The sequence below is a fragment of the Centroberyx affinis genome, unplaced genomic scaffold (genome assembly GCF_046629955.1).
Source record: "Centroberyx affinis isolate AG114_WGS23_722 - 3 ecotype Tasmania unplaced genomic scaffold, CSIRO-AGI_Caff_v1 ptg006940l_1, whole genome shotgun sequence".
NCBI lineage: Eukaryota > Metazoa > Chordata > Actinopteri > Beryciformes > Berycidae > Centroberyx > Centroberyx affinis.
Window position 1 is genome coordinate 3,294 of NW_027283515.1, and position 21,707 is coordinate 25,000.

A 21,707-nucleotide genomic window follows, 5' to 3' on the forward strand; every position below is an offset into this window, starting at 1 on the left:
CTTTTAGCACTTCAGTCACCACATTTTTATTTTAAAATGAATTTCTTCACACACACACATGTCCATGTTTCACCACAGGAGTCAAAGGTCACGGCTCTGGAGCAGACAGAGGCTCAGTGCCTTGCTCAAAGACACTTTGACAGAGAAACATGCATGCAGACTGTTAAAGGACAGACTGTCTCTGTGTGTGTGTGTGTGTGTGTGTGTGTGTGTGTGTGTGTGTGTGAGTGACTCAGTGTATTTGAACTTTAAAAATATATTCTGTGTGTGCTCGCATGGGGTTTTGTGCCCGTATGCATACACATGATGTCAAGTGTGTGTGTGTGTGTGTGTGTGTGTGTGTGTGTGTAAAATATGTAAAAATATACATTTGAAGTCTCTGCCTTGGGTTTTGTCTCATTACCATGACTACATGATATTAGATTCTACTGCAGACAGACAATCTTTCTTCATCACTCCTCTTCCTCCTCCTCTCTCTCTCTCTCTCTCTCTCTCTCTCTCTCTCTCTCTCTCTCTGTGTTAAGCAGGCTGGGAAAACCCTCAGACTGTTGTGAAACTTACACTTAGATTAGTCATTTCCTGGTCATCATCTTTAGAAGATCAATGTGAGTGTGTGTGTGTGTGTGTGTGTGTGTGTGTGTGTGTGTGTGTGTGTGTGTGTGTGTGTGTGTGTGTGTGTGAGCCAGCAGACAGTGTGTGGGTTTGTTTGATAACAGGGCTCTGCTGAAACTGACAGCAGTGTCTGAAATATGAGACCTCTGCTGTGTCTCCCCCCCACAGTCTGGGGATATGTGTGTGTGTGTGTGTGTGTGTGTGTGTGTGTGTGTGTGTGGGGTTGTGAGGACAAAAGGATGAGAAAGATTAAGGATGTTATTTTCAGCCCTGTCTTTGAAAAGGAGACTATTTAAAGGGTTAAGGGTCAATTTTAGAACGGCTCGGGAATCAATGGAAGTCAATGGAATAGCAATTTAGTTCAGTAATGTGATATGTGTGTGTATGGGCTTTTGTTTGTGTGTGTGTGCATGTATGTATGTGTGTCTGTTTATTTGTACTGTACAGATGTACAGTGTTTGACTGTGTGTGTGTGTGTGTGTGTGTGTGTGTGTGTGTGTGTGTGTGTGTGTGTGTGTCTGTTTTAGCGTAACCAGGACAGATGACAAAAAGGGAGCTTGTAATTACTGCGCTTCCCTGTGAAGTGTCTGTGTGTGTGTTTGTGTGTTTCTCTGTGTGTCTGTGTGTGTGTTTGTGTGTTTCTCTTTGTGTGTGTGTGTGTGTGTGTCAAGGGTGAGACACCTTGTGACCAGCTGCTTTTTGTCACCAGAGTGGTGTGTGTATGTGTGTGTAGATGTGTGTTTGCAAAGTGTGTGTCTGTGCGAGGTTTGTTTGTTATAGGTGTGATGTCTGTAAACACACACGTCTTTTACTTTTGTTCTTGTTTGTGTGACTTTGTGAGTGTGTGTGTGTGTGTGTGTGTGTGTGTGTGTGTGTGTGTGTGTGTGTGTGACAGACTTTAGCGAAGATCTTATTATTATTCATTTGTACCAGACTCACAATAAACTGTTGTGTCTCTGTGTGTGTTTGGGAACAGTTTTGTATTTCCTGTTGCCTATTTATGCTCTGTGTGTGTGTGTGTGTGTTTGTGTGTGTGTCTGCTTGTGTGCGTATGTGAGCATGTCAGTGTGTGTGTGTGTGTGTGTATGTGTGTGTGTTTGCAGCAGTTGCCCACTTCCTTATGTGACTCACCTGTGACATCACACTGTGACATCATCATGTATGGGAGGCAGGGTTAGTCAAAAGGCCGACCGACCGGCAGGGAAATTGTTTCTCACTCTCTCTCTCTCTCTCTCTCACACTCACACGCTCCTCCTCTCTCTCTCTCTCTCTCTCTCTCTCACACACACACACACTCTCTCCCCTATACATCCACTCTTTTTAGATCTGATATACAGTCTCCATAGATAGTTTTCGTGGAACAATTTTAAGCTTAACATGGATGTCTGCTTCTGCTAAGGTAAGAGCGTTTTTGTGACATTGAGGGTTTTAATATTGACAATAAAATATGGAGATGAAATGCTTTTTTTTGTAATTATTTTCCTATTATTTCACTACGAAGGCTGAGTTTGTGAGGTGCGCCGTCACTTTAAGACTAATTCTGAATTTCTGTACAAGCTCCAGGCGATTAAAGTTCATCCTGAGACGCAGACGATAAGATAAGAAAAACTTTATTGTCCATTAAAAGAAGTTTCTGCTGCTTTCCAAGCTTCTTAACCGTTAAATCAAACGTTTAGCTCGAAGGAAAAATGTTTTTTCCTCACATAGAGACTCTCCTTCCTCCACAGCCTGATGACAGCTGAAGATGTGTCAGCGGTTCGTACGGCGTTAATGTTTAATTTGATTTAGCGTGGGCTTCAAACGACACATCGGATCATGTTAACTTTTCTGCAGAAGGATGTTTTCTCGTCTCATTATGGAAAGAATAGCTGAAGTTTTGAGTCGGTTTTTTTTGTGATAGTTGATCCCCTGAAAGAGGAATTCATTTTTCCCCCTCCACAGATCTTGATATTTTACTCTGTTTTAAATTTTTAGATTCATGGTGTTTTCAGGTCTCGTTCATTTTTATTTACATTCATAGTTACAGACTGTTGCTTGTCTGCTGTACAGTGGCTGTTTATCAAAACTCAACATGGTGAAAGTTTATTCCCCTAAGGCAGTGATTCTCAACCTTTTTCATATCAAGGACCCCTAATTTAGTCCACATTAGGGCCACGGACCCCCAGTTGATGAAATTTTGTCTCTCAGAACCAAATCTGAGAATATTTTTATTGTTAGATATGATTTTGTCCAGAATTCCCATCTGTATTCAGGGATAACAGTGAAACTAATCATTCTTCTACATTCTCTAACTGAGTTAACTTCTTGTAAATGAAATTATGCTGAAGTTTAACAATTCATTCAACTTTCTGGGGACCCCCTGGAACCCCCTAAAGGACCCCTGGTGGTCCCCGGACCTCACGTTGAGAACCACTGCCCTAAGGTCTTCAGCAATAACTGTTCCTCTTGTCTTCAGTTTGGTGAACAAAACTCCAGAAAAACATTGAGAATCAAGTCTTGTTACATTAATTTGTCTGATAGACGAGTAAACTGTAAATACACAGAAAAGTAAAAAAAAGTTATTTTTTAGTAAGACTGAATAACTTTTTTGTCTTGTGCGTTGTGCAGTGAAATACTTCCTTGTGGCTCTCTAAATACCCAGAACAAGCTGCTTTGTGGTCTAGTGCAGTGATTCCCAGTGATTTTTCCTATCAAGGACCCCTAATTTATTCCACATTAGGGCCATGGAACCCCATTCCATGAGATTTTGTCTCTCGGGCCAAAATCTGAGAATATTTTTTTATTGTTAAGAGTTGACTATGACTATCTGTATTGTAGGTAGAGAGATGACAGTGAATCTATGACCAAAGTAGTCATTCTTCTACATTCACTAATTGTGTTGAAGTTTAACAATTCATCCATTTGCTGGGGACCCCCTGGAACCCCCTCAAGGACCCCTGGTGGTCCCCGGACCCCACGTTGAGAACCACTGGTCTAGTGGTTAGAGAGACCATCCTGTAACGGACGAATCCCCAAAAACGAATAACGTGTCCTTGAGCAAGACGCTACACCCCCCCCCCCCCCCCTCTCCCCCCTGGAGTTTTAAGAGGTGTTTTCCAGACAGTCAGGAAAAGTCAGGGAATTTGATAAATTGTCTGTGGAAGTCAGGGAAATATCAGGGAATTTTTACAAATGAGTCACTTCACAGGAATATACAATGTTTTTGTAATTTGCTTCACACATTAGATGGTTTTCAGCCTGACTGTAGTGGGGAAAAAAGACTGAAAAACAACAAACCAGGAAGGAAGAATATTTTTAGGTCATGGAAGCGCGGCTCTGATTTAGTTCTGGAAAGTCTTGGAAACGTCTTGGAATTTTACATCAGAGCCACAGTGGGAGAAAGAAGCTGAATATACAGTGTGAATGTATTATGTATAACTCACTGTGGGCTGCTATGAAACACAGATGGATTCTGGTTGTTAGCTGCCGGTTAGGATAGTTTTTTTACTCTGGGACCTTTACGTGTGTGTGTGTGTGTGTGTGTGTGTGTGTGTTTTACTCTGTGTATGGGCAGATCTGACCCAAATAGACTCTCCCTATGGGACAACTGTGTCCAGTGAAGCGTTCAGTAGAGCAGGTTAGCTTACAGCCAGTGTGTGTGTGTGTGTGTGTGTGTGTGTGTGTGTGTGTGTGTGTGTGTGTGAGCTTGTTGCTGCAAAACCAGTCATTAACATTTCCCTTTTCGCCTCTCTCTGCTGTATGTATACAAGTGTGTGTGTGTGTGTGTGTGCGTGTGTGTGTGTGTGTGTGTGTGGCCAGCCGTGTCCACTGAGTCAGACCCAAATGCTGTGAGAAGGAAAAGAGAGACTTTCTGCCTGGTCACGCACAGGATGGAACACACACACACACACACACACACACACACACCACAGGTTTGTTAGGAAAGTGCTGAGTGTGTTTGTTTGTAGATCAAACAGGCCGGCCAGTGAGCAAATGGAAATTATTTCGGTCTGTCTCTCTTTTTCTTTCTTTCTTTCTTTCTTTCTTTGTTCTTTCTTTCTTTCTGTCTTTCTTTCTTTCTTTCTTTCTTTCTTTCGTTCTTCATTCATTCAAAATCTTGATAATAATAATAACATATTCATGCGTATGTTAAGTTCCTCCCATAGACTACCAATGTAGTATTGATCAATTCTACAATTGTATTTATCCTTTATTTGTCCCATTTATCCTTTATTTATTATCCAAAAATATGTAATCCAATCAAACTGCTTCATATCCATCATATCAGAGGTAGTCGGTATCCGATATTTGATAAAAGGCCAATATCGGCGAACTGATACATCAGCCTAACCCTCGTCCAAGCTTTTACCCTCCTATGATTGGTGTGTCCTCCAAATGGTCGCCTGTGATTGGCCGGTTTTCCCCCGCCGCTCACCCCCCCCTCTGTGTCCTCTGTGATTGGTGTGTTTTTCCAGGAGCGGCCGGCTGCAGCCTAGCTGAAGATGTCTGATAATGGGGAGGTCGAGGACAAGCCCCCAGCTCCGCCCATGAGGAACACCAGCACCATGATCGGCTCCTGCAACAAAGACCCCGCCCCCCTCAACCACGGCTCCAAGCCCCTCCCCCCAACCCGGAGGACAAGAAGAAGAAAGATCGCTCCATCAGATCCATCCTGACAGGAGGAGGAGATAAGAGTAAGTCATGAGACCGGTGTGTGTGTGTGTGTAAAGGAAGATCAATCCATCCGATCGATACTCACTGCAGGAGGAGACAAGACAGTGGCTGAGGAAGTGTGTGTGTGTGTGTGCTCAGATGAACGATTTCTCCATCCAATAGGTGTGAATACAGATGGAGTAATGTGTAAATACTGTGTGTAAATCACATAGATCATATCAAAAGTAAAGATATATTTCATAGATTTCAACAACAGTGGAATTGGAGCATCGTTCCAGTGCAGTGTGTGTGTGTGTGTGTGTCTCCTCCTCACAGCCTCACAGCCTCTCTGTGTGTATTATTACCATAGAGCAGCACAGTGTGCAGCAGCGTGGCCTTATTGTGTCAAGGCTGGAAGCAGAAACTCACCGAGCCTTCTCTGATGTTCAAATCTCTTTAGGAAACTACTTTATATCTCCGCTGATAAGTATAGCGAGGTGCAGGAATCCTGCAGGCTGTCAGAACATGAGGATGATCTAATTTTTTTTTTTTTTCATGCAAGATTTACATTTTACGATCTGAAAATGGCTGTTTGAGCAGAATATTTGTTGTTCTGGCAGTTGTAAAGTAAAGAAGCCGTATTTATAACACTAAAACTCTACTTTGAAACCAGTAATAATGTCATACTGTTGATTCCTGTAGGGAAATTCTCTTCCCTCTACCCCCCCCCCCCACCTCCACAGGGAGGTCAGAGGTCAGCTGGTAGGGTTCAGTGTTTTGCTCAGAGACACTTCAGCAGGGCGGAGGCTTGCTGTCACAGAGTCTTGAACCCGTTTCCTCTGGTCGAAGGACTTCTTCCTCTTCATCAGGCCGCTCTGCTGCTCCTTTATCTTGGACAGGAAACCTCATGCCTATTTATTGATTGTGTGTGTGTGTTTCCTACTACTTCATATGACAGATACACACACTAATAAAGGAAGGTGGAGCAGTGATAGCTTAACTCGACTCAACGGTTGGCAGTTTGAATCCCTGTTTTGGGTGATCTGGGCGGGGAAAGTCAGTGAGAAGTGCTGTCACTTCACTCAGCAGCTAACATCGAGGTGCCCTTGAGCAAGGCACTTAATGCTCATTTGCCCTAAAGGTGCGGTCAGACTGTGCACCAAAGTGTGTGAATTTGCTTTGCTTTGAAAACCATGCAAAGAGTGAACAAAAACATTTCCGGTTCGCGTTTGAGCAGAGTTTACGTGTGGTGAACTCTGACCTGCGAATTCACACTGCCGGCCAATAGAAACGCTGCTTTTGACTTCTGAAATCCAACATGTTGGAGTCTCAAATCATGGCAGTGTCACATCATCCAATTTTATACAAAACTGCATTAGCAGAGTACAAAAATAAGCAAAGAAGAGATGCAGCATGGCTTCAATTAGTCTGATTTACTAGATGCTAGATGCTACATTTATACACATCGTGATTTGATGTTTTTAAGTTACCCAAGTGATACTAGATAACTAGCATGCTAGTAGCTAATAGCATCACAGCCGAGTGGCAGCTAGTTAGCTGTTAGCGTCCTCCTCAGATTTTGAAATGCCCGTCCTATCACACATGACATCATATCCTGTTTTATCGCAAAGAAAGAGGATTTTTTTGGGTGCGATTGTTGGGCTAAATCAGAAGTGACGCAGCCTTAATGGAGCGGCTCAGTGGCCAACAGTAGAACAATAAAGGCCAAGAAAAGAAGAACAGAGTAGAAAACTGTAGCTGTGAAGTAGGACGGTGCTGAGGAAGAGGAGGAGGAGCTCGCCCGCTCAGCAGAACCTTCCCCTGCATGAGATAAGATAAAAAATAAATAGTGTTGTTGTGTAGTGTGACAGCTGTATGCCTCCTTTACCGCTCCCCTGTGTATATGTTAATAACGTGGCGTATTTTATCTTGGCCTTATTGTGTCAGAGCTGCTAGCAGGCGCACTCTGCCATAATGTCTGTATCATCAGCACATAATTATAATGTGATCCAGGCCTCACAAAGCTATTTAGTGTCATGATGGAAATCCACTTAACAACACCATTACATTTACATTTTTACATTTGCATCTCAGGCGTTTGGCTGATGTGAGTGACCTACAATTAATATCAGTGTCAGCTAAATATAATGAGTTTGTAGCTGGATCTTCAGTATTTACAGTACAGGCCCGGCGCCAGGATGAAGTGACTGAGGGGGCAGTTAAAAATGGCGAGGGGGCAAATCTTTTTATATAGTAAAACAGTAGGTTATCATCCTGCTATGCCTATTTCTGCATTTTCTTCATCCTGCGGGTGGCAGTATAGTGGCGTTTTGACTAGATGCGAACAATTCCCTACCTTACCTTTTCCATGTGTTTGTGCGTCATGGACATAATATGAAATAGGAATATTTGGGGCAGATTGCCAGGTCACCCCCTAAAATTGGTCTGGTGGTAGGTTTAATGAAATTCATTGATTTAACCATGCACTAGCCTCTGAAAGGCTAAATAACAACAACACAAGAAAGTCTACCGTTTCAAAATCAAATAATACATTTATTTCACAGCAGTGGTGAAGCCAGTAATCGGAGCACTCGGAACGTAGGTCTACACAAAATAATAGAATTTATGAACGATTAGATGACTTCTAAAACAAACAACAAAATAATAGCCAACAGCTTCAGGGTCATTAAGTAAAATGCTCATGCCATGCAGCTCTCTTGCTCTCTCTCTCTCTCATTGACCGAAACTTCACTTCCCTGTCGTTTCCATTCTGTGGATTGCTACAATGGAAAAAATAGAATTTAGGGCCGAAAGTTCTATTTACAACCACGAAAAGCAGGCTGAACCGAAGTGATGTGTTCTGTCTATCTCTCCTCCGCTCCATTCAGTACCAGCTCTATGCAAATAGCCTAAACGTATCTGCCAAACCAGCAGAAAAAATAAACCAGCTAAATTCTGTCTTGCCTTTCCTCAGTAGAGTTGCAGCCTCCTTGTTTGGTTTTTGAACTTCCTGAGTAAGCGATGCGCTGCCTGTCCATGGTTCTGAAATAACTGCGCACTATGTTTCTATAGGGCAGTGGTTCTCAACGTGGGGTCCGGGGACCACCAGGGGTCCTTGAGGGGGTTTCCAGAGGGTCCCCAGCAAACTGATGAATTCTTAAACTTCCACTATTATTTCACTTACAACAAGTTAACACAGTTAGAGAATGTAGAAGAATGACTGTTCTCATTATAGTTTCTCTGTTATCTCTCTTCCTGCAATACAGATAGTCAAGGAGTTCTGGACAAAATCATATCTGACAATAAAAAAATATTCTCAGATTTGGGTCCGAGAGACAAAATCTCATCACATGGGGGTCTGTGGTTCTAATGTGGAATAAATTTGGGTCCTTGATATGGAAAACGTTGAGAATCTCTGCTATAGGGTACATAAAACTTAAACCGGGGGGGCAGAAAATACAACTGAGGGGACAAAGCCCCCTCTTGCCCCCTCTTGCCCCCTCGTGGCGCCGGGCCCGTATCAGTATTTTGCAGAGATCAAACCTGTGACCTTCCACAAACAAAGTACACATCACACACACAGCACTCTTCACAATATTTGGCAACACAGAACACATTCATCAGTTAAAAACATTCACATTTACAATAAATTATCAGTCCGGTCAGCCTAGTAATTCATGTGCAAATTCCAGCACAGAAAATGAAGTTTATTGAGCTGAATATAAAAAAAAAACATGAATGGACTAAATAATGTTTACAGTCTGCAGCTCATGGAGACGAATGAGTCGGCCCTGTTGTGTCACCGCAGGCACTCGCTCTCATGTTCCTTATTACCAGAACATAATTACCCTATCATCATCCATATGGTGAATCCTTACAGCCGTAGATGTACCGTATTTGTAATGAAGGTGGGAAATGACCATCAGCCACATGTGAAATGCTGGTAAATAAATAAACAACCATCATTTAGAGGCTTTATCCTTGTCTAAAAGTCTAGTTGGCTGGGAAAATGTGGGATGTACCAGCAACTGATGCCTGTGGGCAACAAAAAGTTAATTTTCTAACCTGTTTGCACTGGATTTGTTGTATTTTTCCTGTTCTGTGATTTGAGGCAAAAAGATTATTTTTTTTGTCCTGTGTAATGAGCTGCAGTAGACAATTATGTTTTTCTGATTCTGAAATATGAGCTGCTTAATAATAGCTGGTACTTTGCCTGGTGAACAAGACAGGTGATGCTGATGTCATCAATCATCAACACACACACACACACACACACACACACACACACACACACAGAATCACACCTAGCCAAGCACTTTCTCCCATTCCTCTGTAGGCTTCTCTGGTGGTAATCACCGGCTCTTTAGCTGTTCGTTAGTGGTCGTTAACTCCTTAATAGAGGCTGACACTCGACCCTGACCTCTGACCCCGACAGCTGCTGCTGCCGCTGGGTGGGAGCTAGCAGCTTCCCCAAGGCTGAGAGGAGCAGAAAGAGACACACGCCCCTCACTGGGACATCCTGAAAGTGCAAATTATAAATTATCTTTTTCATTGCAAAAATATATAAGAAAGTTGTTACCCAATGTGCATCGCTCCAAAAGACCCCGAATTACATTGTCTAAAATTTTACTTTTTTTTTAAGCAAAGGTCTTCAGTTGGCTCCTAACATGATCCGTGACCTGACAGATTTCACTATTTACCTTGCAGTACTTTACGGCACATGTAGACTGGTTGACAAAAAAGGAAACAAGGAAGTGCTAAATCAGCAACCAAGGCAAAACTGTATGAGAAAGGCTTGACTTTTAGATAATTTTCATTTCCATTTTTTTTACCAACATGTCTCATTACAGAGCCAGTAATGAGTGTGTCGAAAAAGTCATGCTTCCTTTTACTCTTGATCTTTGTTGTCCATTGGCCCCATAGGTCTGTATTAGACAGCTGTGCGTTCTGGCAAGCAAAGATGTAAGTTTCTCTATATAGTGAAACAGTTGATTTTGGTAACATTCGATTGGTATGATGGCAAAAAGAGGAAAATAGTTTCCAGGTCTAAGATACGCTTTGTTGTCTCACTCCCATTATAAACACAGAGATAAAGGAACCAGCGCTGTAAAGATAACTCTATCTTTGACATGGATGGCCTAGTTTAGACAATGCATACTGTTTTAAAAAGCACATCAGGAAGTGTGTGCAGACTGCATGCACACAAGCACAATCCACACACACACACTATATTGAATAAAGGATGGGACACAATGCTTAGAGGAGTTACTACTTCTGTTTAGAGAGAAACTGCCCTCCAACCAGAAGACTCAGGTTCAAACTCCCTGTATTAGCATGAATCGGCCCTGCTGAAGTGTCTTTGAGCAAGACACTGAGTCCCTACCAGCTCCAGGGGAAGCTGTTCGGTGTCTGACCTCTGACCTCTGACCTCTGACCTCTGACCTCCCTGTGAAGGCGGCGGGAGCACTTTCCCCTACAGGGAGCAATAAAAAAGTATCATTATTGGTTTCAGAGGAGAGTTTTATTGTGACAAATGCTGTCTGAGAGACCTTTGTACCTTTACATGATACAGTATGTCTCTGGAGGAACACACACACACACACACACACACACACACACACACACACATACACACACACACACACACACGCCCAATTTGTTGACAAACTACCTTCTGCTCCCACAGACAGGGACAGATTTCCCAGGATGCTTTGCGGGGAAGCTGGTGATCCTGCATCATCGTTAGCCATCCCATGGGGTTCTGGTGTGTCTGTCTGTCTGTGTGTGTTTGTGTGTGTGTGTGTGTGTGTGTGTGTGTGTGTGTTTTTCAGTCTCTGGGGGCGTTATGATTTCCCAGGGGAGTATGTGGCATCTTTTCCAACATATGGTGTTTCCTTTTATTTTCTTTCTCCCCAATTCTCTCTCTCTGTCTCCTTCCTCTCTCTTTCGTTTTCTGCGTTTGTCTCTCCGTCTTCCTGTCTGTTCTCATCTGCCTTTCTCTCCTCCTTTTTCTAACCCTTTTTCTTTCTCTCTTGTATCTTGCGTTTCCTTCCTCGAGCTTTCCCTCCCTCTCTCTCTCTCTCCGCATGTAAGATCTACTCTCTAGGCATTTTAATGAACCTGTATCTCTTTGTAGTGCTTCAGTATGGAGCTTTTTCAACAGACACAGACATGCAGGATTTTCTCCGACAACATTACAGTCTGTTGAATTGTTACAACAACCATCTGCGCTCCACTTCCAGAGGCCTTCAGAGATGCTTTGTGCCCATCGTTTTTTTTTTTTTTTTCCTGCTCTCTGTTGCTCATAAAGCTTCGTTCTAAAGCTCTAAAGGGAAATGAATTCTTCGATAAGGGATAAGCCCGTATCCCGAATATGAAAAACCTGAATATGCTAACTGGGATATGCCGATATTAACCAGTATGTTCTAACACCAGATTCTGTTTATTATTGAGATGGGCGAACACTGCAAGCGATGTTTCCATGGAGTCATGAGCATCAAAATAACCTGTATTACATATACATTAGACTGTGTCCATGTATACAGGTATATTATATGAAAAAAACTGTTTACTGATCGTTCCATCTACACCAGATCCTGACTAAGACCTTAGCCAGAATGAGGCTCATATTCAGAATATTTACGTGCAGAAACACTACAAATTGCCACAGCATAGAAATGTCGACTAGAGGCCATCTGTGACTTGACCAGGACATGCAGGAGTTGGGGGTGAAGTGCCTTGCTGAAGGGCAGTTGGACAGTGGCTGCTGAGAGCAGAGCTGCAGTCAAGGCCAGCATGATGGAGTCCAAGACCAGGTTCGGTCGAGTTCGAGTCAAGACCGAGTCCAAAAGGTTTAGAGACCCATGTCGAGACAGAGTCCTGAACAGATCGAGTCCTATTCAAGTGAAAAACAGAAATAAGTTTCTTCATTTTCTCTGTATGAACAGAGGTGTACTGTGGATTTGCCTGCAAAGGAGCTCTGGATTAAACCCTTCAGCCTCCACTGGCAGGAAAGTGCATTGGAATGCATGAAGCTAGACAATCATTTTATCGGACATCAGGTGAAAAAACGCTGTGCATCAAAAGTTGTGCCTCTTTTCAGAAATCATAGATATGCTGAGAAAAAGTGACTGAATCTGAGTGACTGAAATGAGTCTGCATCCACTAGTGGCTGAGACCAAGACAAGTCCAAGTCCACAGAAAAGTGGACTCAAGTCTAGACTCGAGTCCTACAGCCCTGGTTGACAGATTCTGGTTCTCCCAGCCACTCTCAATTGATTTTGACTTGAATTGACTTACAGTCACAAGGCAACATCATCACTGATTTGACAGATGATTTGATGAATCTTTGAATTCATATTGAATCTCTCTCTCTCACTCTCCCTCTCTCTGTCTCTCTTTCTCTCTCTCTCTCTCTCTCTGTTTCTCTTTCAGCCAATAAGAAGAAGGAGCGTCCAGAGATTTCTTTGCCGTCTGATTTTGAACACACCATCCATGTCGGCTTTGATGCTGTTACTGGGGAGTTTACTGTAAGTGTGTGTGTGTGTGTGTGTGTGTGTGTGTGTGCGGATGTGTGGATGTGTGTTGGTGTGTGTTTGTTCCCCTGTGTGGATAAGCCACCTTAATTAAATTACTTACTGAAGGAGCCACAGTGTGCACGTGCGTGTGTGTGTGTTCCTTTGTGTGTGGTTATGTCAGTTTAATTGCTTACCAAAGGACCCATGTTCATTGTTGCGTGTGTGTGTATGAAAGAGTGTGTGTGTCTGCTCTCATGCAAGTTTAAGTCACCTTAAATAACTTACCCAAACAGCCACTAAATTGTGTGTGCATGTTTTCTGTGTATCCACTTATCTGTGTGTGTGTGTGTGTGTGTGTGTGTGTGTGTGTGTGTGTGTGTGTGTGTATTAAACACACACACACGTACCCAATGAGCCATTTTAAATAATCACATTAGACAAAGAGGCCTTATTTAGCTGACTCACTTGAGCCGCCTGACTAGGCTGTTTACGCCACGAGTTAAACTGTGTGTATGTGTGTGTGTGCGTGTGTGTGTGTATGTGTGTGTATGTGCATGCACTGAGCTGCTCGTTGCTTTTTTCCTAATCTAGGACACAGTCTCTGCTCCTCATATATAGGCTACACATCCATGTGTACACACATTGTTTTGTCATTTCCACTCAAATCAACATAACCGAAATGCAATTCAGTGACTAAATGACTACAATGGAACAGCGAGCAGAGACAGAGAAGGATGGATGAATTCAGTGATGGATGGATGGATGGATAGATGGATTTGAGGAGAGATGAGACCTGAGGAAAAGTGGAGGGATGGAGTGACAGAGCGATAAATGGAGGAGTGTATGATGGACTGAGCAAGACAGATGAGTGGAGAGATGGAAAACCAGGGAGATGTGACCTAGTTCTGTGTATTTGTACTACAGTACAAATACAACCCGCCTTGTTAGGCTTCTTTAGGAGGCCTGTGTGTGTGTGTGTGTGTGTGTGTGTGTGTGTGTGTGTACGTCCGTGTCCATTAGTTCTTACTGTATAGTCATGAGAGTGTGTGTGTGTCTTCCTAAGTCATTGTGCATCTATTTTCCATTAGTGCTATAGTGGCCATACTGCCTATAGAGGGCTTTCAGGTGATGTCATAATTCATATTAAACCTCCTTGGATGTAACACAGCCTCTGGCGGCCATATTGGAGGTCCTCATCTCTTAGGCAACAGCGGCTGTATACAGCTGATTGTAGCCTATTGCTAAATTTACAATAAGTCGTCTCAATTCAATAGCCATGGTTATTGTGTAGTTTTTGACTGGGAACTGATCATTTCATCACTGATACATCTGATCAATTTTGTGTTTAGATAATGTCAGCTTGTTAGCTAGCTAATCATTAGCTAACCATCACTGTGTTGCTAAACACATCTCATCTCACACATGATCTGCGCTCTGGCTAACATATCTAGTAGAAGCTTTAGCAGTGGCTAGTAGCTGCATGTTAACATTACTGTAACATTGGTTGCTTTGCTAAATTAATCTGCTGGCTAGTCAGCTAGCTAACAGTGTGTTCAGGTTAACTGAGCTGACTCTTCTCAAGCTACAAGAGTGTTTTGGAGTAGAGACTAGAGCTAAAGACAAGACAGTTTACTGTGTCACAGTAACCTACATTTGGAAACAAATCCACCTCATCACTATTCACTGTACTTGATCTACAGCCACACCACAACAAGCCTTTTCTAGCCTGGATTTTATATATTTAGCCATTATTTCCCTAAAGCCAATTCTACAATGGACCTCCATTGGAATATTTAACCATGCATTGGTATTGGCAGCAAAAAAATGGCATTACTGCATCCCTATAAATTGTCCCTGTAAATCTGAAGGATTGAGTGAATGCATGAATCAGAAGTGTTTTTTTAGTGTTATGACACATAATTGGCCCATCTCCTGACATTGAATGATACATTAGATTGTGTGTGTGTGTGTGTGTATGTGTGTATGTGTGTCTAGACTTGAAATTTGTGTTTGTTGATTTGCATCTGTGTGTTGCTTTATATCTCCCACTTTTGAGGGTTCAGACCAGAGGTGAATCTGATCCTTCAACCACCCACCTCTCAACACTCCTCTGTGTGTGTGTGTCGGTGTGTGTGTGTGTGTGTGTGTGTGTGTGTGTGTGTGTCCAGGGCATGCCGGAGCAGTGGGCGCGTCTCCTGCAGACGTCCAACATCACCAAGCTGGAGCAGAAGAAGAATCCTCAGGCCGTCCTCGACGTTTTAAAGTTCTACGACTCTAAAGAGACGGCCAACAGCCAGAAATACATGAGCTTCACAGGTACACACACACACACACACACACACACACAGACACAGACACCAGTGTATGTCCTCACAGTCATACACTCAAACTCACATGCTTCTACATGTGAACAGGCTCATTCTTTATACTCAAACACACACACACACACACACACACACACACACACACACACACACAGACATACAAAACCCTCTTTCGCTCATATTTTCTCATTTTGTTTTCCTCCCCAGATAAAAGTGCAGATAACTACAGCTCCTCCACCACGACGGTAAGACTGCTGCTCTCCGGCACACAAAGTCACAGTTTTATTTCTATTCTGTCTCATTGCGTGTATCTGTGAAAATCGGAGGTGCAATTTTGTGAGGGAAGTGCTTCTACATGAGCCAAATTGCAGTGCGCTTGCCTATAAAAAGACATCACCCACAATGGTTAGGTAGCATTGCTGCAATAAAGATTTGAATATATTACGGATGTTGAACACATTCTGAATCAAAATACTGTTCTCTATAGACATAAAGGCTTAAAAAGGCTGCAAAATGTGGGCGTTTTCAGATGAACCGAATGTTTTTAACGCTCCAACATCCACAACTAAAAGCATCAAGAGGCGCTTCAGTCGACCATGATGCATCTGTGCGTTTTGATTTTGGAGCAACAACAAGCTCATGAGCCGCAGAGACCACTGAACTATGATTTGAAGTGAAGTTGAGTTTGTATTGGAATGACAAAATGACAAAAAGGGGCAGGTACTATAAGATTTTCTTCTTCCTGCTCCTTTTCAGTCATTGTACGTATATACAGTACTGTGTGTGTATATGGATATATAGGTATGTATATAAATGACATTAGAGTTCAATAGTTTGTGTTTATAATGTACATGTACATACTTTGTTGTGCTTGTGCACTGCAATGAATGAAATATATAAAAAAACAAAAATCAGTGATTTATAAAGGTGATGCAATTACTGCAAACTAAGCAGAGAATTTGTCTAGTTCAATACAACTGCTCAGATGTTTAGATAAAATATGAGCATTATATCATCTAGTTGGTCTACCAGCTGTCTTTAATTATAAGAAACAGACCGTGAAACAGGTAATATAATCTTTTATGTCCACTCCAAAGAAAATATGATATATTAAGGGAATGGAAGTGCCAAATGACAAGTTTCAGTTATCACCTCTGGCTGTTAAACAGGATATGGAGGGAAATTGCTGGAAGTTCAAAGTTTTTTCTTACCGTAACTCAAAATAGGCCAGAGTTGGAGCAGAAACCAAAGGTGAAATTCAAAGGGAAACTAAACCAAGCGTGTCGTTTTGAAGGGTTAACGAGGAATTAAAGTGTGAGGAGAGAGGAAAGAGAGGTAAGGGAGCTGGAGTGAGAGATGATTAGAAGATTAAAGGAAAGAAGGAAGGAAGGAAGGAAGGAAGGAAGGAGCGGTTTAATCTACTGTTTGACAAGACACACGGGAGAGCAGGGGAGGCGAGACGGAGTATCAGTGGGAAGAGAGAGAGAGAGAGAGAAACAGAGCGGGTAAGTGAGGAACTGACAGGGCGAGATAAGAGAGAGGGGAAGAGGTGCAGAGGGAAAGAGAGAGAGAGAGAGGTGAGAGCAGAACCAATTGGAGAGTCGACTGTAAAGGAGTCGATAAGGTTGGAGAAGCTGTGTTAAAGTTTCCTCTGTCCGTCTCTGTTTTGGCTCTAGTGCAGCTGCAGCGGAAAAATTATTCATATTCACATTCTGTTTTTATGATCAAAACACAATTTCACATTCGGTCTATGCTGCGCTACAACAGGAGTAACTACTTTGTGTGTTTTAAAGGTCAATAGGTCATGACAGGGGTTTATTCATATTAATTCATATTTATATTCTTTTTCATATTATTATAGGGGTATTTTAGGGCTGGGCGATATGGTTGAAATCACTATCACGATAATCAGAAGGATTTTTCTCGATATCAATATATATCACGATATGGTTCATGTATGCAAAATCACGTTAAATAATCAAATTAATGTTCCTCTCATTGAACCGAATGGTAATGTTAGGTGTGATGTCAAACAAAACAGAAATATTCAAATAATATTCCTACCATACCTCATTTTATGAGAGTTTTTAAGTAAAATTTGCTTGTCATTTTTTCAATGTAGACAGCAGAAATGTGTGTCACGATATCAAAATATCTTCATATCATCACGATATGATTCCACTGAAAGATGATAAACGATAATATTGAATTATCACCCAGCCCTAGGGTATTTCATATTAACAGATTTTTTTACTCATAAATGCTACTAAACAATATACTTTCCACTTGTGTACCAACAATATTTCAGGACAGGAGGTACATTTTGAAGGCTTTTTTTTCACAGTTCAATTTTAAATGAACTAGTCACACAGTTACTGCTGTTTGGTTTTGTCAGGCAGCACAGGACAGGACAATATAAAGGCTGTCAAGTTTCCCCTGAAAATGTAACTTGACTATGAATTGAGTGAAATGAGTTAAATTCGACTGAAATTCGAATATTAATGGTGAAATTTAAATAATATTGAGACATGAAAGCAGGAAGCAGTGAACAGACAATGCGTTCTAAACAGATTCTCTATATATCTGGAAACAGAAATTCTATCCAGAGTTGATTGACAGCGTGCGTTTTTTTCTCTTATTCAGTTTCTTGAAAGATTTGAGTCGGTGTTCTGCTGAATCTTGCCCTAATTGCCGAGGGGAATCCAGACAAATTCCAAATATTGCTCGGAGACGGAGTTAGGGAAAGTCATCTGCTCGTCAGACTGGGGGGTTTCTGCCGTGATGCTGCTGCCAATCGTGTGAACTAAAAACAAATGAGCAGGCGAGTAGAAGAGATCGTGAGAGTTGCTATTTTTGACGCATTTGACGGGCGGTTTGGCGTCTGAATTCGTTAGGATTTTTTGACATTGACTGAAATTCAAATTTAGAAATTAGTTCTTACAGCCTTAGACAGTATAGCTCAGGACAGGACAGTATTATACTCAATTTATACTCTGTATTATAGTTCAATTTCCCCAACAAATATTTTTGTCCTTTTTGATGGAAATTGAGCATCTATAACTAAACTATGATTTTTTCTTCATAGTTTTTCCCCTGTGGTGACGGGCCACTGCTGAATGAACACAGAGGAAACAGCTCTGTGTCAGATAATGATTTGAAAATAACTCAAATAATTCTTAGCGTTTGTTTTAACCTGCTTGGAGTACCAGATGGGTGGAGTTTGCCACATGGGACTAAACGCTGGGTGCCAGTGAATTCAAACAGCAACTGGAAAGTATTTGGAAGTCGGTTTAATTCACTTTTTTGTGATTGACGACAGCAGCTGACAGTGTTTTAAACCCACCCACCTGGTACTCCCAGGAGGTTAAAACAAACAATCAGAAGTATTGGTGAATGCTGTTCGCCCCGGTCTGTTTATTTTGCAGGAGGCAGGTATTGGATTGAAGCCTTTGGGAGCCGTCAATACATCTTCTTCCTAAGAACGCTGTGACTTTTTGAGCTTTTTTTAAATTATTATTCCTGACAAACACCTGGTGCACAACAATACCTAATCAAGTGTAATTTTAAAAAACGAAAATCCTGTTTGGATGTGCAAATATCTCAGTTTGAACAAAAAGTACCAGACTGAACCTCAAAATGTCATGCAGCTCTGTTAGAGGAGCCAGGCGGACTCGGTTGCTACCAGGTTTGGAGGCTGAGCAGATATGAGTCCAGACAAAGGAAAAGGGTGAACAGGTGAAGAAATGACAGAAGGAGAAGGATACCGCTGTGCAGAGATTGTGTATTGGTGAAGAGCTCTGCCTCTGAAACTTCAGATAGAGTGTGAAGTGTAGGTTTGAATCCCCCCAGAACTTTTTACTCTGTGTCCTTTTCTTCCTTCCTGTCTGAACTCCCAGCGTTCCCACAGAGCTTGAAAGAAAGAAATCCTTGAAAGTATGTGGATTTGAGAAAAATCGAATGAGGCTGTATAAGTTTTTGAAAATGAACGGGTGACGTTGAAAGTACTTTTTTTTTTTTAAATTGAAATACAGCGCCCAAATTCATCATTCTTCTCTCCGTCCAAACATCAACACTTCACATCCTGAGGAAAACCCTCTGATGGAGATAAGGATAAGGAGATAAAGAAATAAAGGATTTCACCAGATCATGAGTAAAAAATGAGGGATTCATGGCGTCTAATTTTGACCAATCACATGTTTCAAACTAAGAATTTTTTTGGTTTGAGACATGACCATTTTGAGTCCTTCAATGTCACCAAACAAGACCTTGAAAGTCACTGAAAAATCCTTGAATTTGACGTCCAAGTGAGTTTGGGAACCTTGAATACAGAAAACAAGGCAGCAGTAAACATGTAGCCTCCTACAAACGAATAGAACAACAACAAATATAACAGATATATCACCTCGTCTTGACCTGTAACTGTAGCGCCCCCTTTGGGCCAATCAGTATAAATTTGGAAATGCTGGAGCTCGGCGGTGAGATGCATCATTTCCCCAAAGTTTAATTAAAGCCTTATCAGTGGTGTCTGAGATATGTGTGACGGATGGAAGAACGAGCAAACTAACCAATGAAAGAAAGAATGAATGAACAGACAGTAATGCCAAAAGAAGTATAATAATAATAATTAGCAGCTTTATTTGTATAGCGCCTTTAAAAACAGTTTACAAAGTGCTTTGACAGTCAAAATAAAAGCAGAATACTCAAAATGAATTAAAAAAAAAAAGCAATGGAACAGTGTGAAACAGGAATTAAATTAAGAGGAGAGGAGAAGAGGACAGGTGGAGAAGAGCAGCATTCAAATCAATATTAGGATAACTAAAATAAAAACCAAAATAAATACTAGGGATAAAATAAAAAAAAAGATAAAAAAGATAGAAAGACGACATTACATAAAAACAACTCTATAAAAATGGGTACTGGGTAAAAAAAACGACTTATTCTAATTTACTTAATTACTTCCTTACTGCATTTAAGAAATAGAAGATGCGAGGAGGGTGGAGGAGGAGGAGTGATGGCGCCTCTCCTTGAGATGTACTCTCTCTCTCTCTCTCTCTCTCTCTCTCTCTTTCTCTCTCTTGCTCGCTCGCTCGCTCTCTGCATTGTGAATCAGCATCTTTTCCTTCACTGTTTCCCTCGCTCCGCAGCCTGGCCACCGGCCGAGCATCAGACACTTTATAAGAGAGAAAGAGAGAGAGACAGTGAGAGAGACATTGAGAGAGAGAGAGAGAGAGAGAGAGAGACAGAGAGAGAGGGGAGGACAGAGAGAGAGGAACAAGAGGATGGGTGACTAGTTTCATTAGAAGGCAGAGCCGGAGCATGGCCAGACCATTCAGATATAAACAGTAATGAAGAGAGGACGAGAAAAGGAAAGAAAGAAAAAGGTGGACTGAGAGAGAGCGAGGGAGAGAGAGAGAGACAGAAAGAAAAAGAGAGAAAGAAAAAGAGCAAGAGAGAGAGAAAGAGGCAAAATCTCTATGATGAGATGACAGAAAGGTAAAAAAAAAAAAAAAAAAAAAGAAAGCAAGTGACAACAGGAAGCCATGATGGTTCTAGTGTCTCTATTGGCTCATGTGACGGTGACATCACGGAGGCCCCGCCCCTCTCTCCTCTCTCTGACCCCCTGCAGAGCTCCAAGGCCGTGTCGGAGACGCCCGCCATAGAAACCGTATCCGAGGACGAGGACGAAGACGAGGCCGCGCCCCCGCCGGTGGTCGCCCCCCGCCCCGAACACACCAAATCAGTAAGGAGACACACACACTCACACACACACACACACACACACACGCACACGCACACACACACACACTCAGTCTTGCACACACTTTCTCTTGCTTTCTCTCTCTCTCTGCTCTGTCACACACACACTCACACACACAGGCATTCATTCACTCTTCTCACATACTCACAAAGACACATGCACACACTCACTCACACACACACACACACACACACACACACACACACACACACACACACACACACTCACACACACACACACACACACACACACACACACACACACAAGGCATGGACACTCAAATCAGTAAGAATGAGACAAAATGGGAGATGCAAGACAAAACACACCGTTCACACCCTAGCTCTCTCTGTCTCTCACACACACACACACACACACAGACACACACACACTCTCTCACACACACACACACACACACACACACTCACACACACACACAGTGATGTGAGAGTGGGTGAGTGATGAAGGTGAAGGAAGCAGCATCAGAAGCAGAACCAGTCAGATGATCTTTAGCGTGTAAAATACAATAGAATGACTAAACTGACACACTGAAAACTGTTTTTCACAACACACACACACAGACAGACAGACACACACACACACACACTCACACACACGCAGGGATGTGAGAGTGGGTGAGTGATGAAGGTGAAGGAAGCAGCATCAGAAGCAGAACCAGTCAGATGATCTTTAGCGTGGGAAACATGGCATCAGGTGTCAGTCTGAAGCTCTGCAAGCAGAATAGAGCAGTGACTACAACAGCTCAAATAGAATACAATAGAATGACTAAACTGACACACTGAAAACTGTTTTTCACAACACACACACACAGACACACACACACACACACACACACACACACACACA

General features: G+C 42.2%; 1 protein-coding gene across 1 annotated transcript in view; it reads left to right on the forward strand.

Annotated features, from left to right (window-relative positions):
* The first annotated feature begins 1,984 nt into the window (after positions 1-1,984).
* The window catches only part of LOC139639197 (serine/threonine-protein kinase PAK 1-like), a 35,820-nt gene continuing 16,097 nt past the window's right edge, over positions 1,985-21,707 (forward strand). Inside the window, 7 exon segments of the mRNA XM_071513279.1 lie at positions 1,985-2,011; positions 5,067-5,208; positions 5,211-5,285; positions 12,679-12,773; positions 14,930-15,077; positions 15,293-15,330; positions 20,712-20,825. Coding sequence (XP_071369380.1) covers positions 5,094-5,208; positions 5,211-5,285; positions 12,679-12,773; positions 14,930-15,077; positions 15,293-15,330; positions 20,712-20,825 — 585 coding nt within the window. The 5' untranslated portion in view covers positions 1,985-2,011; positions 5,067-5,093.